Below are 20522 nucleotides of genomic sequence, written 5' to 3' on the forward strand. Positions count from 1 at the left end.
AATGTAGCCCCAAAACCAAAAGATCCAGTTTTTAACCTGTGGAGGTCAGTTTTTCAGGGCATGCAGAGGACTTCACATAACGTCCCAAAATGTGGCCATGTCCAAGGCAAGTGGGTTTTCTGAACTCACTTTTCGGGTGTTTTTCCTCCAAGCAGCACTGAAATGCTCTTTCAACCTCCATCACCCTCCGCTTCTCTTCTTAGCAAGGTGGAGTCTCATTTTAAAAGCAAGAGAGTCCAAAAAATGAGTGCAAGAAGCCCCAAAAGCAAGCAAACAGGGAAGAAACTCCTTGATGTGGCTGCATGGAGCAAACATATTTTTAACTCATTTTCCCCGAGATATGCAATTTAAGGAGGGGGAAAAAAACCCCACAGCAACAAAAAAAAACCCCATAACCCTGCCCCCAATTCAAAAAAGACAACTCTGAAATTGCATCTCCCTGCTGCGGCAGCTCTCCAGTCATAACCGGAGACACAGCTGCACCAGCACTCTCCCAACGAAGCAAACTTTAATCCTTCAATATCACTTGACCAACCTGCTGAGCTGCAGTGGCACCTCGAAAATCAGTTTTGAGGGGCACGTCCCTAGGGACCAGAGCCCAGCAGACCCTCAGGGGAGATGCTGATGGAGAGCAAGAGCTGACGTTCTCACTTGTGGTTGTCCAGGTGCAGACAGAGGGGCTTGAAGGCAAATGGAATGTTTCCCCCTTACCTGCTCCTATCTGCAGCCAAGCACCATCGCCTTCACCTCCTGTCCTAAAATGCTCCAAGCTGCTGCTGTGCATTATTAAAATGCTGCCATGTTTCATCCCAGAGATGTCCACCCTCTCACCGGAGACAAGCTTCAGCCGCTGGTTGTAAAGCACTTTGTGATTTTAAAAAAGAAAAAAAAAAAACAAAGAGCAGCATGTGCTTAAGATGCATTCGGTCATAAAACAACTTTAATTCGGCAAATGGAAAGAGATGGCTTGGAAACAAAACAGGCGGCCACAAGGTGTGCAAACCGCTCGGACGTGCCCGTCAGGCACTGGACCAGGAGCCAGCAGGGACGGTTCACCCTGGGCCACAACAGCACGCTCACTTTGCTCAAATTCTTTCCCAAAGATTTATTGAAAATTGAAACTGTGGCACACAGGATTACATTTGTATGGGGGAAGTGGGGTTTTATGGTGAACGCTGTGCCCGAGATTTTTTTGCATACGACGCGTTGAAAACAGGCTCGGGGACCTCCTGGACAAACCCATCCCCTCCCCAAACTGCTTTGGTTTCACAGTTAAAATACAAGGCAACCCACTGGGACAGATGAACAAAAACTGAGAGTAACTACTGGCCATCAAGTAAAAAAAAAAAAACAAACAAACCCAAAAAACCCCAAAACTAAAACCAAACCAACAGTGAAATGTCACCAAAGGCATTTTGGTCCTGCTCCCCACCCGCGCCACCACTGGGGAAGGCCTCATTCTGTGATTTTATTTTAAAAACAAGTTGAAAAATTAAGTGGATTTAAGAAGAACAAGCCTCCGCCACGTGTTCCCTGCTCCCTTGAAGCCTGGTCTGTGGCACTGTGGAAAGGGGGTTTCTATTACACGTTTCTTATAATAAAAAAAAGGGGGGGGCAGAAATTTTTCTTAAAGCTGCTCTTGTGCCTCCCCTGCAGCCAGGGAGGAGGCTGTTTGTCATGGCCCCGCTTGCTGCAACAAGATGCTGTAAAACCCGTTAACTTGCTCCATCCAGGCGAGCCTCCAGGCAGGTCTCCACCGCAGCTTTGCTCCCCTAGTCAAAGGAGCAAGGACTTTTCCAAATGCACGATGGGTCTTTTGAGGAGGCTACACGGAACGGGAGCGCTGCTGTTTTCTGTTGAATATAGAAAGCACTTTAAAAAAAATAGAAGGGGTCGCTTCCATCCACAGGGGAAGAGGGTTGCTTTGTGTCGTTGGTCTCTGGTTTTATTTTACAGTCTGTAAAAATACTCCGTCTGGCTGTCCACATCCATTCATGATATAAAGCAGTAAAAAAAATATATATATATATATAATATGGTTTATTTATACAGTTACACTTGCAAGGCAATTGATCCTCCACTGGCTGGGCCCTTCTATCTCCAGATGCTCTGCCTCGTTGATACGACTGCAAGATAAGACAAAAACAACCTGAGCGACCCCATCACGGTGGGCGAGCGCTCCTGAAAATAAGGAGAATGGAAAACAGGACATACAGGAGCACAAAGCCTGGACTGGGAGATGGACATGCAGATGCTGCAGCATCTGGTGAGATGGGGATAGACGTTTCAGGCCATGAGGAAGATGGCAGTAGGCTTTTGCTGAGGGGATGGTGGTGTGGGTGGGAATGGGATGCCGGGATGCAGGCAGCATCGCCACGGTGGGCAGGGACATCACAGCTTGCTTTTGCTGCACCCGAAAACGTGGTGCAAGGTGCAAAAAGGGTCACGGGAGGTGGAAAGGGTTTTGGGGTGAACTGGTCCCCAAGATGGAGCAAAAGTGACTCCTATAAAAGACGGGAGCCAAAACCTCTCTGTCTTAACCCTAGCAAGGTCTTAGCCCCAGGGGATGTGGGGCAGCAGGAAAGGGGATGAGGAGCATCCTCTGCAGCTCCCGGCAGGGCAGAGAGCTGGACTGCCAGCATGTGAGCCCCTGGCAGCAGAGCGGAGGCTGCTGGGGTGTAAGCTTTGCTCTTCGAATGGCATCTATAAATAGCTCCGGCCTCCTGCTCCCAGCACACGCTCGCTCTCTGCAGCCCGTTTTGGGCAGCAAAAGACTCTCCCCCCTTCCCACACATCCTCCCCAGACCGGCTTGTGCTCCCGGGGGCCTGCTGGGACGTACGCACCCTCGGGGTTCAGGCTAGACACCAGGGGCTCCGGCAGGGTCCTGGGATGGCCGAGGAGCTGCTTGGTGCTGACCCGGGGAGGCGAGTCGGTGCCGGCAGTGGGAGGAAAACCTATGGGATGAGGAAAAACGCCTGGCTCAGGCAGGGCTCACGCCTCCCGCGCTCGCTGGGCATGGCCGCTGCAGTGCTGAGGGGCAGCCACATCACCCTTTCTGGGTGCTCCGGAGGAAAAGCGACCGGGTCCCTGTTTTCTCCTGTCCCCTTCCACAAGAGCCCCCTGCTGCCTCCTCTTGTCCCTGCAAGGATGCGGATGTGGCCCCAGGCACCACGCTTGCCCTTCCCTCGCCAAACACAAAGATGTCATTGGCAGCCGGAGCCCATCCCCACCAGCCCATAGCCCTCGAGGGCTGACACTGGCCTTTGACTGCCTGCTTTTTGCCACTGCCGCCATGGTGGCATGCAGCAATGCTGTGAAGGAAAGCTCCCTATGGCTGCCCCAGCCCCAAAAGCAGCAACGCAGGATCCGACCCCTGAGCATGGCTACCAGTAGCCCCAAGGCTTCAGTGGTGAGGAGGAAGGAGCCCTGGGGTTGGTAAGCCTCAGAGACCCCCCAGGGTGGTGAGCAACCGCCGTGCTGGCACCAAAATCCCGTCCCTGCTGCCTAACCTCAGCACCCAGGGCGGAACCAGCCAGCTTTGGGGCTGACCCCCTTGGAGGGGGTGCAAACCCTCTTGGAGGGGGAGGCAGGGAGTGGGCAGCCCCCGCGGCCGAGCCGGCGGCAGCATGCTGACCTCCGTTTCTCCGGCAGGCTGGCAGCTCGCGCGGGCTCGGCTCCGGCTGGGCATCCTCCTCGGACCTGGCCTGCAGGACGGTCACCGTGGCCCCCGTCTGCTGAATAAACTGCTGCAAATTACACTGCCTCAGCTCCTTATTTAACTCCTCCAGCTCTTGGGTCTGGGCCTGCAAAACACACACCGAGGCGGGGGGACAGGGTGAGCCACATGTTCCCCCCATGCCCCAAAACCAGCTGGCATACCCACCCCGGGGCTGCTCCTCCAGCTGGGGCTCACCCTGCCAGAGCCAGTGGAGGGGACCAGGGGGTACTGCGGCTCGGCCGCCCTGGCCAAGGGCCTGTGGGAACGAGGGTGCCCGAGTGGCAGGGACAAGGAAGATGTTTTGGGAACAGCCCTGCTTTGCTGCATCTCCACAAGAGGGTGCGAGCAGCTGTCAAATGGTGGCTGCCGCAGTGCTGGGAGATGCCGGACGCAAGCGAGACGCGCAAGATGAGATGCTGAAAGCATGGCAGCCCTGGGGAAGGGTGGCTACCACCACCTGGCTGGGCAAAAGCTTCTCCCTTTTGCTCCACTGAAGGGGACCCGGTGGGCAGAGAGCGGGCAGCGCCTGGACCCCCCGATACTGGGGGGGGGGCCGGGACAGGCAAGCCGGGGGGTATCATGGCTCAGCCCCATGGCTGCCATCTCCATGCCGTGCAGCCCCCTGCAATGAGCCCGAGCCCCTGCACAGCTTGCATGGTCAAAAGGCTTTGTGCACAGGCACCATGGGGACCTACACTATCCTCCTCTGCGACTCCTTTATCCAAGATGACATCGACCCTTGCGCCACTGCCACTGACCCCGCACATGGACCATTTGCTCCAGCACCATCGTCTGTGCTGGAGCAGCGTGATGCTTTGCTCCCTGTGCACCAGCCAGCAAGAGCCCCAGCCCAGACACAGCTTGCACAGAGAGCGATGGGTGTGGGACCCTGCGTCGGCCAGGTAAGAGCGGTGGTGTCCCCCCCGACAGCGGTCACTGCTGCTGAGCCACCTCCATGCACCCAGCCTCACACTCACCAGCCAGGTGGGGCAGGACCAACCCCACTCAACCCATCGGCTCCATGCCACTGGAAAGCTGGTGCCATGCCCTCCCAAAGGTCCCACCACCCCATGGGGCTGTTCAACCTGGTCCTATCTACCTGCAGGTTCCTTTCAGCTTCCTCCAGGGCCTTCTCCACGCTGGCCAGGTTGCTCTCCAGCTGGGTACCTTGCTTGACCTTGGCCTCCAGGTCCCTTTTCATCTTGGCAGTCATGTCCTCCAGCTCTGTGGGGCTGGGCACAGGGGTCTCCTTCCCCCTCTTGGCCCTCTCGGCCATCTCCCACTGGATCTCCTCCTGCAGGGCTTCAGTCTGGGCGCTCAGCTCGTAGATCCTCTGGGTGTACTCCTCCAGGCTGGCCCGCAGGCTCCTAACCCGCTCCTGCCGCTCCCGCTCACACTCCTTCTCCAGCCGGAGCTCACTTTGCCAAAACTCCTCCTCACCCAGCTCTGTCTCATTCCTCCTCACCAGGTGCTCCAGGTAGAGGATCTCATCCTCTTGGCCGTCGAGCCGGCCACGCTCCCAGAGCCGTAGGTCCATCTCCAGGGTGTCCCCATGGGCCTCCAAGGAATGCAGCTGCTCCTGCTGCCGCAGCACCCTCCTAAACAGTTCCTCCTTGGAGGGTTGGACAATCCCGCCGCCCTCCAAGTCCATCCCTTCCCGTGCTTGGTGCCTCCAGCGGCTCATGGCAAACAGGTCACCGGAGCCTGTAGGACCCAAGTTGAAGGTCATGGATTTTTTTTGCTCCCGGGAACGGGGTGCATCTGTGCTGGCAGGCCTGGGCTTGATAGGCAAGCTGGCCCGAATGAACGTCCTCTCAGGGGCTTGCGGAGCACCCTCTGAGGAGGGCCGCTCGGCCACGCTGGGGCCTGTCCGCCGCAGGATGAACTGCACATCATTGGCATACTGCCCACACTTGGCCAGTGACTCCAAGGGGCACTCCAGTGGCAGCAGCTGCCGCTCCTTCTCCCGCAGCTTCTGCACCAGCACGTAGCGGCCCGTCTGACCTGCCAGGAGGAGGTGAGCACGTCAGATGGGGAAAGTCATGGCCAGCAGTGGTGTGCGAGGCTGCTGCCCCATGGGCAGCGGCTGGTGACATGCCCACCACCCCAGAGCAGGAATCCCACCCACCCAAGGTCTCGTCTTCCCAGGAAGCACCTGCAGATGGGGCATCCCCTCGGCAGATGCCTCCGCCCGCAAAGGGGCATCCCCCCAGCAGACGGAGATGGCTCACCGATAGCCCGTGCCAAGGCGATGACCACTTCTTGGCAGGTGGTTTGCTCCGAGACGCCGCAGACGACCCTCTGGATCCCATCCACCCAGACCTTCAGCTCCATCCCCGCGGCTGCCGGGCCTCAGGCGTGCTGGGTCATTGCAGGATGGGCTGCCTGCAGGGAGGAAAGAAACCAGGTTTCCATCCCAAGCCGCTAATGAGGAATACGAGACACTTAAGATATGAGACACATAAGAGTGGCGTCATTAAATCATCTTTAACACCAGCATCCCATAAAGTGCATCCTAGACCAAGCAGTTGCTCGCTGCTGCCCTCCATCCATCTCTGCAGCTCTCCCTGTGCACGGATTGCATTTTTGTTCATGTTATTAAAACACTAATGTTCATCTGCAAAAAAAGAGAAAAAAAAAACCAACCAAAAATCCCCCCCCCATTTCTGGGCAGCAGGTCCAAATCTTCCCATGGCGTGAAGTGATGGGGTTTGTGTGCCTGCATGGTGTCCAGAAGAAGATGCCCAGGTTATTTCTGCTGCGAGCGCAGACTTTTAATGGGTTTGCTGGATGTCCACTGTGATTTCTCTGACAATTTGGCAGCATGGCACTGGGGGATTTTCTAAACAATATTGGAAGAGGCGGAGAAACTGCTGGCTGCGCATCCTTGCAACAGGATATTGAGAGAAGGGGCAGATAATGCACATTTTAATCTATTTACCTCCATCTCAATTTATCATACAGGGATTAAGAAATTAAAATAAAGCTTCTTTCTGCACAAAAACGTGACCAAAGGTGGGGTTTGGGAGGAGGAGCCAGGCACGAAAGCCCATGGCGAAGCCCGGGCTCCTGGGGGATGCTCTGCCCAACACCAGGGCCCAGCCCGACTGCCACCCAGTGGTTACTTCTCCTGCATTAAAATAACACCCGTTAGCCCGGGCATACCCAACTCCTGCCTCTTCCAGCAGCTCAACAACTGCAACAGTCTTAAAAAAAAAAAAAAAATTAAGCACAAGCTGTAAAGAACTCAAATATTTGAGCTTACAGTATTTTCAAACACCGTGCAAACAAAGATGTATCTTTTTTCCCCTATAACACTGTTTTTTCTAGCATCAGGCTTGTCTGAAAGACCCGGGCAGAGGAATGTATATAGGAAGTTTGAAGTTTCCAGGCTCTCCGGCCAGAGAGCCCCAAACTTCTTTCCCAACCTAACCTGGCTGGTCGCAACCTCTCCACCCTCAGCTCCAGCTCTCCAAATTTGCAGCCAGGCTTCGAGAAAGCTTGACCTCGGGTTAAACACCACTTCTTGCTTATTCTTTGTTGCCTGCTTGAGTAATCAAAGGGAGGGCTTGAAGGGTCCTGCCTCCAGCGATGAGGGATTTTAGCCACGGTACGAGAAAGGCAAGGAGAAACCGAGGAAGATACGGCTTGGCGAGGCCGTTCCCTGCGGTGCTGGGTCCCATCGGTGCCCCCCCGCCCACCTCCAAAACATGGGCACAGAGCGGCCACCGCAAATACCTCGACGCTGAGTTCATGTTTGCCTTGGCTGGGGAAAACCGGTGGGGGCGAAGGGCACCTTGGGCTCGGCCGACCTCCCTGTGAGCCCAAAACCACTAAAGTTTGTAAGGTTTAGCCCAACTTCATTTCAAAGCTAGGTTTTGGCACGGCTCCCCCCACCCTGTGCATTCAAGGCTGCAACTGGCCCCCGGCGCGGAGCAAAGTCCAGGCGCCACCACGGCACCACCCAGCTCACCCCGAAGCCACTGTTCCCGCCCCACCACGGCACCCTAACGCCAAATTTGCGGTGGCAACGCATCCCAGGGAGCATCACCCCCACCCCAGCCAGGGACCCAGCTAGCAAACCTAGCTTCCCCTGCCCCGACCCCACGGGGAGGCCAGGAGCTTAAAAATAAATAAGAAAAAATAACACCCAGCTGGTTGAGTCACGTCGCACAGCCTCACCTTGCCCAAAAAATCCAGTGGTTGCTGAACGCTGCTAGGTGCGGGAGTGGGATTGCCGGCACACCAGTCCCTGGCACCTGTTTGGGTTCAAACCCAGCACCAACCTCCGGCCCCGCCTTGGCCGGCCACCCCGGCAATCATTTACCAGCAGCCAGCACACGGTACGCCACTGCCAAAAAGCTGGGAGTGGCGGCGGCCAGTTTTTCTCCCGATATGGGGGAACCCCCCCGCCCCAAAAGCAGCTGGCACATCCCTCCCTGCTGCATCTCCCCCTGTCGCATCCCCCAGCACCCCAAAATCCAATCATTTTTATTATTTCCTTAAATCCTTGCAAGCATAGGGGGTACCCATTAACCAATCACTCACCGTAACCCCTGGGGTTTTTGGGGGTCACCGTCCCCAGCTTGCTGCTCGATATGCGATATTTGGATATATGGATATCTGCCCCCTTGCAAGGGGGTGGCAAATAGGGCTGGGGGCTGCGTCCTCCTCTGCCTGCCCTCCTCACCCCTTCCCAGGGCAGGATCAGCTCCCCCAGCCCACCCAAAACCAGCATGGCTGCCCCTCTTCCCCCAAAGCCCTGGGCTCACGGAGGAGCTGATGGGATGAAGGCAGCTCATCCTCATCTGGGGGGACCAGCAATGCTCCTCGCACTCCCCTGTCCCTGCTCGAGGGGGATGTCACAACCCACATGCAGCATCTCGTCCCCAATATCCCACCGTGCCAGCACTGCCCTGGTTCAAAAAAACCACCCTAAAAGCCACCAAGCAATAAACTCCAAAACCTCCACCTCGCCCCCAGCATCACCTCCACTGTAGCCCCCCCAGCTCTTTACCATGACTCCTAAAAAAATCAGCAGCTGGGGGGCGGTCTCATTGCTCCACTTGCAAATATGACCCCCCTCTCCTGAAGCTTCACTGCTGACCCCCTGCTTTAATTAGAGGGTGCCTTCATTACGCCACCAGGTAGCGAAAAGGGCTTTTTTTTGGGTGATAATCACTTTTCTTGGGGAAGAAGTACTTCTCAGCAGGAGGCCGGTTTCCAGCTGCCTCTGTTTGTATTCACCCTAGGAGGTCACTTTGATCATGAACCAGAAGTGCAGGCAGTTGCCAGGCCCTGCCAGCTGTCCTGAAAAGAGCACAGGGAAGTGAGCAGGTGGCTGTGGGCGCCAGGACACATGACAGCCGCTCCCAAAAGCCACTCTTATTTTATTCTTATTCCCCCCCGCCCCGCTATGGGTTTCTAAATAATTTTTTTTTGGAAGCAGATTAACAAAGTGACTAATTTTCTGCTCCCTTCCCCATGCAATGGGTCCTAAAATTGAGGGTAGGGATGATTCATACCACAACTTCAACAAATTTCCTAACTGGGAGTTGGAATTTCAAATGCTGACACTAAAAAAAAAAAAATTTAAAAAAAATTAACGATCTCGGATCTTGCAGCTTTATTTTGTTTCCTGGCACTGCCGTCTCCCAGCCTCCCCGAAGCTGTTGGGCTAAAGGAAGAGGAGATGAAGGAGCATTTCTGCATGTGCAAGAGGATGCACATTTTGCACAGCCCCTGCAAACCACCGTCCTGATGGCTGCCAGGACTTGCAAGGGTTCTGTGATCTCCCTGGACCTGAAATAATACACAGTCAGCCAAGAAAATTGGCCAGTCACCCTCCTTACAGAAGCGAGGACCGCCACAAATTTGCAGGGACCCTCCTGAGAGTCTCTGTAGGGGACACAGAAGCTGAGACAACCAAGGATTGCAAACACTTTGCAAGTGCCTTTCTCCCACATTTTGCCACACAAGAAAAAGAGAAAATCTGGTTAGGGAAAAACCACCAATTTTGCACCCAACAGCAAGGCCAGCTGCAACCCAAATCCCGCTGCATCCCAAATGCCTCTCAGCTGCATTGCAAACGCCTCTACCAGCGCTCCTAACAAGCACTGTCTGGGACCAGCATGAAGGTTTTGAGCCAAGCATCCCACCAGCACCAAGGTTTCACCCATTTTTGCGGGTTTGCTTGCCTCTCTTGCTATGTCCACCCCCTGGCAGAGAGCTGGCTACGGGGCCAGGCAGGCCAGTGGCATAGGGAGAGCTTCCCAGTAAGCCTAATTAAAACTGCAAAAAGCCAGAAGACTAGCCTTTCAGGTCAGAGTTTGGGCTGGGGGTAGGGTTATAAAGACTCTTAATTAATAAATAAAGATGTATTTGTACTTGATAGCAGGCTGTGATGAACCCACCATCTAAGGAGGACCAAGGTGTCCACGGGGACCAGCCGCTCTGCTTCCCTTTGGATGCACTCTGGGTGGATGCTGGGGTACTCTGGGTCATTTTATTCCTGCTTTGAACCTGACCCTCTCACTCCTCTCCTGCCCGATGCCAGAGGGGAAGCTCATCCCAGCTGTGTCTAGACACATGAGTAAAAAAAAAACCCAATACATGAGGAAACAGCAAGCAGTGAGGGGAGGGGAGGAGTGGCCCCGTGCCGCCATCCTGCATGCTGGAGCACTGGCAGGCTGTCCGTGACTCACTGCCTGCGACTGCTGTGGTGACGCATCCAGCAGCTATTTAATACTTCCTGAGGTCCCTCCCTGCCCGAAGCACAGGGCTCAGCTCCTGGGCACCAAAGGGAAGACATGGTACTTGCCCATGTGCTGAAACCCTCTGGGGGGACACAAGCCTCCCTGTTACTCAGGTGTGGAGAGGTGATCCAACATGGAGAAGATCCACAGGGAACCGAAGCCTCCTGATGGTGCTCATCCTGCAGCAGGTTGGACGGGACAGGCCATGGTCCAGGCTCCCCTCCAGCCCATCGACAGTGTCCTCCTGCCTCAGGTCCCTCATCACTGCCCTGATGAGTGGCATCACCTGCCCTTGGCTGGGGTGTTGCAGGGACAGAGCAGCTCTGCTGGGCTTTCCATGCCATGTCCATCCCAGGCCAGAAGGTGACGCCGCAGTCAAAGGTTGAGGCTGCGGCCAAGGGTTGATGCCACTGGCAGGTCCAACGCTGGGCAGAGATCAGCCATGGCAAGGGTTGATGCCGTGGCACTTCCTGGGCTGGCAGTTCCCATGCTGGGTGGATATGATCAGCCATGGCAAGGCTTGACGCTGTGGCTCTTCCTGGGCTGGCAGGTCCCACACTGGGTGGGGATGATCATCCACAGCTCTGAATGAGCTGTCCATGCAGCAGACTCTGGCGACCATCGATGGTCACTGCCACTGCAGCAGGGAGCACCAGGCAAAACCCTGCCTGCAGCTACGTGGTGCAGGACCTTTCCATGGTGCCATGCTTGTCCTGAGGATGCTGGCCCCGGGATCCTGAAGGGACACCATCTCCTGGCCTGGTGCAAAGCAGCCAAGAGGGCCACCTACCAAAGAGGTCATTGTCCTCTCCTGCAGCGTGGGGGCCATCAGGGTGTGGGCAGGATACAGGCACAGGGCTCCAGCCCTGGGCAGCAAATGGGTTACTTCATCCTGGCACAGAGAGCTGACAGGGGTTAAACGAGCTCAAGAGGTGACAAACAAGTCCTACCAGAGCGGTCACAACCCAGAGAGGCAGCTCTTCATCCTTCCGCAGTCACAGGGAGGGCGTGCAAGCATTACTCACCCCCCAGGCCTATCGAAGCCACCAGCTCTTATGCAAGGCAGCCACAAGCACCTAGGAGCAAGGAACCAGCAGGCATGGGGCTCTAATTCACACCCGAGCAGCTTATTTAGGGGTGGCCACAATAGTCCCCACACCCTTGGTCCACCCATCATGCCCCATCCAGCTCCCTGCTCTGCCATGGCATGCCTGACAGCAAGCCCTAAAAATCAGCAAATTACTGAAATCAGTAATTTCAAAACTGCACGAGGCCTTTGTGGACTCCACTTTTCGCTCCTCCTTCAGTTGGAGAAACTCCAGCTGGGGACAGGGACAACCACTGCAAATGTACCTTGAAGGTGCAGCTTTACCAGAGATGTGCGGATGGATCCCAGCCCACGCACACCCCTGGGCTCTGTCGCACTTCGATAGCAAGCGGCTTCTGGTGGGGGCATCTTATGATACGTAACACACACTCAGCATCTGCAGAAGTTAGATCCATGTTTCAAGGGCTTTTTGCACCCAAAGGAGATCAAAGGGCCAAGACCAGGAAAACTAAGTCCCGTGGCACTTGCATTACTCGGCAGCTGAAGCAACAGTTGAGCGTGAAGCCACAGACCACCGCCGAAGTCCCCTGGCACCCCAAGGGGGACGTGTCCCACACGTTAGGATCTTGCAGGAACTGCTCAAAGAGACAGATTTCTGGAGAGCCATAAGCACCACACCAGCAACCCCCCATTAAGAGCAAAATAGAGCCTTGGGGATTTGCTGCTCCACTTCATCCCCAAAATCACAGACCCACGCAGATGTGTCCGGGGTGTACCGGCGAGGCTGGGAACAGGGCAGGAAGAGCCAGGGACAAATTCTGCCCAGGGCTGCGACGTGGGATGGGGATGGGCCTCGGGGTGATGGCCTTTGGCAGGGATTTAGGGCCCTGGCCAATGCGGAAGCTCACCCCCCAAGCTTTTGGGCCTGCTACAGCATCGACCCACATGAAGCCTTCAGAAACAGCACTGTGAAGGAGCCAGGGAACTTTTTTCCCCCCTCTTAAACAAGCTAAGATTTGTGGCCATTGCGGGCCAGTGTCAAGAGCCATGTTGAAACATCAAGGACTGCGGGCAGCAATGACATTTCAGGGATGTTTACTAGCCAGTCCACCCCACAGATGAGCAGCCAACCGAAAGCTCATTATAAATTAAAAGAAGCAAAAAAACCCCCTCCACCTACTGCACACACTCCCGTTACTGTGTTTCAGCCTGGAAGGCGAAGGATCATCTTCCTCACCTTAATGCATCATATTTCTCCCTTGCAGCACTAATGGTTACCATCCACAGGGGAGAAGAGCTGGCAAGGGTGGCTAGTAAAGTCTGCCATAAAGATGAAGGTTTGCAAGGGCAACATTAGTAGCACGTGCTATTGCTGTAACCATTACCATCAACCCCAGACACTCAAGTGAAAAGCAATTTCATGAAAGTAGCTGAGAGTAAATTTATAGTTTCTTCTCAAGAGGGCGAAGCAAAATCAGCAACAATGTGTAGATTAGAGGCGAAAGAGGAAAGACTCTTGCACTGCCACGCTCCTTTTTCTTGTGCAATTAAACCCGCCCAGACGCTGGGCCCAGGAGGGGCTGGGGAAGTATTTAGGTGTCCAGCTCCCAGCACAGGGGCAAGGCTGGATCTAGGTACCTTTGGGCTCTAGGCTGACCTAGATCAGTCTTGAGGATTACGGGTTGGACTTGAAAACCTTTCAGGGTTGAGTCCACCCCCCAAATTTTCCCTAAAACTATTGCCTTTATTTTTAATACAAAAAAATTTGGTGCTTGCTCTTCAGCTGTCAAGGCACCGCTGTAAGTGCAGCTGCTGCTCAGCTGTGAGCCCCAGTGCAGCAGCTCCGGGATGCCCAAATGCCCATCATCTTCAGGGGATGACTCACAATCCAGCTCTTAAAAGCCAGTCCCTGAGGGGTATTTGCCAGACCATCCGCACGCAAACACAATCCTGGCACGCATCTGCCAGTGGGTCCAGCATCTCTGCCACGTTCATCTTCCACAGCAGTCATCAGCAAAAGCATGATGTAATTTGTGAATATTCCCCCATTATTACACACAGCCCATTCCCCAAGTCAGAAAACAGCTTATATTTCTCATCACGTGGGACGCAGGAGGAATGCTGCAAATCTGGAGATGCAAGAGCTTGTTCAAGGCTTGGAAATACTCTGAAGTACCCAAAGTACCCGCTTTCTCCTCTCCAGCCAAAGAGGAGAAGTGTTTCAATTTCCTCCAAATTTCCATTTTTTCCCCTGCAAGGGCAAGACCAAAATGGGGAAAACCCAACCAATGAGCTATTTCTCCCAATGCCTCCAGAAGAGCCAGAAACGACCCTCAAAGTGCAGCTTCCTCGTGATGCTTGCCTGGTCCAGCCCAGAGGACAAGATGCACCCTGGCCACCTATAAGGCAAGTGGAGACAGGCACTGACCTGCTGCTCTCCCTGTCTCATCCCAAAGCGATCAAGGCTCCATTTCCATAGGATTACAGGAAAATTCAGGCTCTGCACCTCTCCAAGTAGGACCAGGGACATGAAAAAGCCAGATGACCTACAAATATTCTCCCCCCAACCTGCCTTCCAGCCTCCCTCAGAGGAGCTGGCGTCAGCCACCAGCAATCCTCTTTCCACTCCAATTCTCATCCTAGGGCAGAGGGTAATTAACAAATTAGCAAATGCAAAACCAGGGATAAACTGTCCAGGTTTTATTTTCCATTTCCAGAATAACTCGCAGTTTCCTACCCTGCTTCGGAAAGCAGCCACACATCAAGGATGCACTGCTGGGTCTCTAGAGGAGAGGATGCACTGATGAATATGCAAGTGCATGCTGCCATGGGTATTTATTTATAACTTTGTAGGATTAAAAAGGTCTTTAATGACCATTTGCTGAGAGCTGAAATCGCTCCTTTCTTTCTCTCACACACACAGACTCAGAGTCAAATAAACAAGAGACCCAGAATTAATCCAGGCTGAAACCTTTGATAAGACACTTGGGTATTTTAGAAGTCTCTGCTTTCACGCTACCTGGCACATGATTAATTAGGTAGATGTGCTATCAATCCCCGCCTGAACCCACCCAGAGATAATAAGCTCTTTAAAGCACTAAAATGGAGTCACATCTCTGGAGAGGCAACTCAATCCCCCAATCTGGCACTAAAATGCAAGGGGCCATCCATCGGGGGGTAGAAGTCACTGTCCTTCAACAAGTGATGGAGATCATGGCTGCATGACCAACTTTAATCTCCGAAACCACCTTGCTGGGAGGCGGCGAACCTCTGGGTGAAAGGGTTTCAATGCTGGCAAAGGGCTCCATCTCCTGCTCCACACGTAGGTGTCCTCCTTCCAAATGCTGGGGGTCAAGGGCTCCGCCAGCACTCAGTGATACCCAAAGGACCAACATGGAATGGGAATCAGTGCTGGGCACCGTGCTGGCCCTCCCGCCTGTGCGGAGGGGGAGATGCAATAAAAACATCTTGGTTTTTCAGAAGCGTTTAGGAGCTTAATCCTTATGCAACTCATGCTCAGCTGGGGTCACTTTGGGGAAACTCAACCTTTTGAACCTCCTACCCCAGCTTCTTTATACTCCCAGCAGGTTGCTAAAAAGCCAAATGAATTCAAAGAGGACAGCACGAAGTCCAACATCGCAGCCTAGGCAATCCTCAAACCATGTTAAAACACTCCAAAAATCACTTGAAGCGAAGTAGATTTGAGGGACAACTAGTCCTCAGCATGCAGCATCTCAAAGATGCAAAGCGATGTTGTTTCTAGCGCATCCACTCCTGGGTCCCAGGGATATTTCCCTGCCAGACTGGGAGAGCAAACATCCTTTCGCAACATAAGATGCTGAGTTTGTAAGATTTTTAAAAGACTAGAAAGAGCAATATAAAAGGACTTTAAAAAAAAAACAAACAAAAACACCACACCCTACAGGAATCCTTTCTGTGGTACAAATCCCTGTGCAGATACAGCTTTTTTCCTGACCAATGGTGGGGCAGGTGGGAATGCCTTGGACCAGGTATGACATGGTACAACCTGGCACCCAGGCTGGGTTAACCCTGAGAAAGCCTCGCAGAGCCACCTCTTTGGGATGGGACCCTGAGGACTCGATGAGCTGCCCTGAGAAAGCCCTGTCCCAGAGGAATCAGGGCAGGGAGGAGAGGAAGGAGAGATGTCCTCAGAGCAAGCCTGGGAAACACCTGACTTTCTACAAGCACAAACCATTAAGCAAAGACCTGAGCATACTGGTCAAGAGCCCAAGGAGACCATGAGCTGCTTTCTGACAATCAGTTAAGCTCAAGTTGTCCCTCAGAGAAGCAGGGCAGGGGTTCATGTTGCAGGAACCAGCCAGCACTGATCACGACATACAAAGAGGTAAAAGCCCATTGCCTGGTCCACCCAGCCTTCCCACTGTGAGTATGTTCGGCTCTTTGCAGAAAGGAGGACTGCCACCTCCAAACATTGCCAGAACTTGGAAAAGAAAATAAATAAAAATCAGCAAGTGAAAACAGCAACCACAATGCCTCCAAAAAAACTCAAACCAACCCACCTTTATTCTTATCTAGAGATGTCTGTAGTGTTCATCCAACCCCCTGCACACCAGCAGCCACCTCAGGCAAGAATCCAGAGGCACAGATCAGCTCCTGGCTGCGCACTTGTGCCTCCTGGGGAAAGCAACATTCCCAGCAAGAATCATTAAACCAGCAAGAACCCTAAAAAATGCTCTCCCTGCGATCCCTCAGCTGGGCAGCTTCACAACACCAGCTGGGTGCTCCCACTCCTTGCCAATGGCTTCCCTGGTCTGGCAGGAAAAGCAAGGAGCAAAGGGGAGGCTGCCGCTCACCGGGCTTCTCTGCTGACCCAGCTACTCTCCTATAGGATGCTATAGGTGCCTTCAAAGTCCCCGTGCTCAGGAGCACACTGCTAGGTCTAGCATCATGGGGGATGCTGGACACCAAAACGCTGTTGAGAGCACTGCGGCATCCCCTCACCAGTCCTCCCAGTTATGCAGGAGACACTTCAGGGGACATGGGCAGGTTTGAGCATGTGGCTCCTAAGACCAAGAGCTCCAGCAGGTCCTGTGCTGCAGCAGGGTTACAAAGCAGCAGAGGCAGCTCTCCCAAATTCAGGCAGTGCTTAACTGCCCCAAAGTGTCGAGCTCAGGGCTGATCCACCTATGTCTTCAGGTAAGAAGTGTTGTGGGGTTTTGGGTTTTTTTTTTTCCCCCCTCTTTTTTTTGAAGCAACAAGTTATTCTAGATGACTAGCCCAGGGCAGCTGGAAGCACCCTAGCCCTCAAGAAAGTGCTGACTCCAGTCCACAAAAAGCCAGATAATCAGCTGCTTTTAGAAGCTCATGAACTTGGCATCTGAAAAATGGAAGGATATAAAATTGTTAGCAATCATTTACAATAACAGGATTTTGTTAAAAACCTTCCGTGGAGACACACTTATGCCTTAATTTGACTATACAGGTTTACAACGGCATAGACAAGTTGGGACAGATTGAGGAACATCCCTTAAAAAGATGCTCTTAAAAACAGCGCATACACACAGAGCTAATACTTAAAATGTCCTCACGCCTTTATTTAAACTTAAGCAGAGGGCAAGCCATTGTCAAGCAGCACCTGGACTTCTTCCTAGCTCACCACAGCACCCAACATTGCACGACTCAAGGAAATACCTGCTCCAAAGCCTTGGCACGCACATCATGGCCTCCCAGCTAGGGAGGATCAACCCCTTGTCTGGATTTGGTCCCAAAGCATCACCCTCCCCGGCATGTGGGGGGAGAGCAGAACGTGGGCATGGGTCACTTCCAAGCCACCACTGGAGGTTTTTCCCATAGCAGAAGACACAAAGGGGACAGGGCAGAGAGACATTGAAAAACATGGATGAGATGAATGAGCAGGGACCCTAGCAGATGCACTCAGGTAGTATTTCTCTGCAGCACATGGTGACGGTGAAGGCAACCACGACACACATCTCCACTATGGAGGTGGAGAACACAAATGTTGCCAGAGCACACCAGTTCCCACCCAACCCCATTTTACATCCAGTCCCCAAAATACTTTAGCACAGAAGCTCCTCTATTTGCCCAGGCGCAGTAAATCCCTGTATCTTCAGCAACTACACCACGCTACCTTTTTTGGTCAAGTCATATTTCAAAGAGCAGGGAAGGGAGCACCCTGGGATGATTCAGACCGGCCGTCGCCGCACCGCTTTGGCCAGCTGCCACCCGCTGCCAAAAGGTTTGGTCAAGCCTGGCAAGCTCCCCAGCACGCTCGCTGGGGCCTGCGGGTATCCAAAGCTACCAAGCACCTGAGTGCAGCTGTAACTCGCTTTTCTTAAGCATAAGGAAAAAAAAGAATTTAAAATAAATCAGACTTAGTTCTTAAGTTGTTTTATTATCTTAGGGTCAGACTGTTGCTCAGGTCCCCCCCTTCAAGCCCTAGGTAGAGCTAACTCCCACATCTCTCGCACTCATTTGCAAAGAATTTTATTTTTTTAGAGCAACCGGCATCTCCTTGCTAGGAAATTTCAGAGTGCAGGACCCCCAGACCCGCAGTGCTCAATGCTGCAGGGTGCCGGGCACCCGCAGGCGCTGCAAGCCATGCTCCCCAGCCTCGCAGCTTTCTATGAAAAGGTGGAAGAAAGGCTTTAGGAAGATGTATGCACTTGGGGGCGGGCGCTTCTCCATTTCCATGCTATTTCTTTCAAGAGGGCATGGGGAAGCCAGTGGAGCTATGCCGAGAGGGAGGCCAGGCGCCGTGCTCAGGCTCTCCCAGCAGATAACTGGGATGCAGGAGGATTCCTGGCATTCCAGCAGCACCAGCAGAAGGTAAGAGCATCCCGCTTCCCTGCAGTCCCTTCCCGAGCAGACACCGCCAGCACTGCCTGCTAAGGAAGGCAAGCAGTGTTCAGATACGGTTCCTGCTCATAACCACTGCAGATACAGCATGTGCACACACGCATTTGCTCTCTTCTCCCTAAGAAGAGCTGCAATTCTTGCTGCATGAGGAGCGTGACCCCACACAGCTACCCAGCGAGGTGAGCAGACGGGTGCATGTAGCATTGCTGCCCCATCCCAGCCGGATCCAGTGCCCAGCCATTGACGGCTGAGCTCTGGCGTTCGTGCTGCCACACGTTCCCGGGGCCCGGCGCCTGCCTGGCAAGTCTCGGCAGAGCATGGAGCCAGGGCCCACAAGTGCGCCGTTAGCACAGCTTCCCTGGGAGCTGGCCCTGGCTTACTGCAAGGAGCAGCCAAAACTCCTGTCTCACCTCTTCAGATCATTTCTCACCCATTTCCATCTGCCTCTTCCTTATTTCTCCTGAAATCAGCCATTCCAAGGGGAGTGCCACAGGCTGTGCCGGAAGCAGCCCGCTCTGTTTGAGTGAGAGGTGCATGGCCGTGACCCCTTCCTCTGTGCAATACTACCCTCAAACTGACATTTGGATTTTTAACCTGCAAGTGGGTTTTTAACCTGCAATTACAAAGTGCTGTCACAGGGCAGGAAAAAAACAGGGAGAGGAGTTTGTTCTCCCACCCGCAGCAGGCCCCAAGCAGAGTTACAAAACAACCTGCAGGCAGAGTTCACAGAAGGCATCAGAAGTATGCAGCAAGGAGCCAGGCTCTTATCGAGGAATTTAGTCCCTCTCCTCAGGGAGCCGGAGACATCTCTGAAGGGAGGAAGGACAGACAGCTTTGCGCCGTGGATGCAGACCATGAGGGGATGCTGCTAGCATGGGTAGCTGGGACCCCACACCACCTCAGCTGCTCCGCCGCCGTGGGCTCTGGCCAGCGTTTTCAGTGCTAAGTGGAACTGCGATGCTGCTCCTTCAAGTGGGGCTTGGGTGGGCCGTGCTGGTGGCAGGAGCTGCTGGGGATGCCAGTGCCAGCTCCCAGTGCCCCGGGCAGGTGGGAGGCAAAGCCACCCAGTGCTCAACACAACTAGTGCGGCACTGGGCAGGTGGCAAAGGGGCTCAGGCTATTGCCAGTGCTGAAAGCCGCTCCCAGTCACCCCAGCCTGGGCTCTCGTTAAGGGATTTGGGTTTCTGCAGGCACTCTGCCCCCACGTCATCTCCTCGCTTTCCCTGCCCCACTCCATGCACCCAGGTGGGTCGTTGCACTTCGCAGCCCCAAAATAATGCGGTTATCCCCCACTGCCGGTGGGCCCTGCCAGGCGAGCAAGGCGCCAGCTGTCCCAGGGGCCGCTTACTCCGGGGAGACCCGGGGCCAGCGGCCCCGACGCCGCCACAGCAGCCACTCTCCCCGGGGCTGCTCCCGGGGGTGCCGGCCTGGCTGCGGGCAGGGCAGGGCAGGGCCGGGCCGGGCCGGGCCGCGCCGCGCCCTGGTACTGCAAAGCGGCGGTGGCGGGCCCTCGCCGGGAAGCCCGGCCCGGCCCGGTCCCACCGCACCGGTGCGCACTCACCTGCCGCCAGCCCGGCTCCGGCTCCGGCTCCGGCTCCGGCTCCGGCTCCGGCTCCTCTCTCCTCGGCAGCGGCCGCTCCGGCCCCGCCGCTCCGCTCCGCAGCGCGGAGCCGCTGCGACCTGCAGCTCCGCCGCCCCGCCCCCTCCCCCGCCCCGCCCCGCCCCCGCCAGCCCCGCCCCCGGGCCAGGTGAGTGCCGCCCCTCCCCCCCGCGCCGAGCGCCCCAAAGTCTTACAGTCACCTTGTTTTTTAAAAAAAAAAAAAGTCTCAAATTCTCCTTTAAAAAAAAAGTCTTAAATTCATCTTTATTTAAAAAAAACCCTTAAATTCTCCTTTAAGAAAAAAGTCTTAAGTTCTCCTGTTTGTTTTTTTTAAAAAAAAGAACTCTTAAATTCTCCTTTTTTTTTCCCCAAAGCCTTAAATTCTCCTTTAAAAAAAAAACCCTTAAAAAACCCACTTTTTAAAAAAAAGTATTAAATTATCCTTTTATTTTTAAAAAAGGTCTTAAATTCTCTTTTAAAAAAAAAAAGTCTAAAATCATTATCATGATGTACCTAAAAGACCGTGCCCGTCCGACGGCAGG

General features: G+C 54.1%; 1 protein-coding gene across 2 annotated transcripts; it reads right to left on the reverse strand.

Moving 5' to 3' along the window:
* Positions 1-928: 928 nt before the first annotated feature.
* On the reverse strand, positions 929-19981 carry LOC127017147 (ras association domain-containing protein 7-like). Of its 2 annotated transcripts, XM_050898078.1 has the most exons (6): positions 19942-19981; positions 5951-6104; positions 4819-5723; positions 3636-3804; positions 2845-2955; positions 929-2126 (listed from the first exon to the last, which is right to left on the reverse strand). In XM_050898078.1, the coding sequence occupies exons 2-6, from the start codon at positions 6051-6053 to the stop codon at positions 2095-2097; spliced, it is 1320 nt and encodes a 439-aa protein (XP_050754035.1). In that variant the 5' UTR covers positions 6054-6104; positions 19942-19981; the 3' UTR covers positions 929-2094. The 2 variants fall into 2 exon arrangements, with proteins under 2 accessions (XP_050754035.1, XP_050754036.1); XM_050898079.1 differs by lacking the exon at positions 3636-3804.
* Positions 19982-20522: the final 541 nt, after the last annotated feature.

This window comes from Gymnogyps californianus, chromosome 5 (genome assembly GCF_018139145.2).
Source record: "Gymnogyps californianus isolate 813 chromosome 5, ASM1813914v2, whole genome shotgun sequence".
NCBI classification, from domain to species: Eukaryota; Metazoa; Chordata; class Aves; order Accipitriformes; family Cathartidae; genus Gymnogyps; species Gymnogyps californianus.

Coding starts and splice junctions, on each gene's coding strand:
- LOC127017147 (XM_050898078.1), bottom strand. CDS start 6,053: ATGGAGCTGAAGGTCTGGGTGGATGGGATCCAGAGGGTCGTCTGCGGC. Junction 2,956..3,635: donor AGCCTGCCGGAGAAACGGAG/GTCAGCATGCTG, acceptor CTCATCCCATAG/GTTTTCCTCCCACTGCCGGC. Junction 2,127..2,844: donor GTCTAGCCTGAACCCCGAGG/GTGCGTACGTCC, acceptor CTTATCTTGCAG/TCGTATCAACGAGGCAGAGC.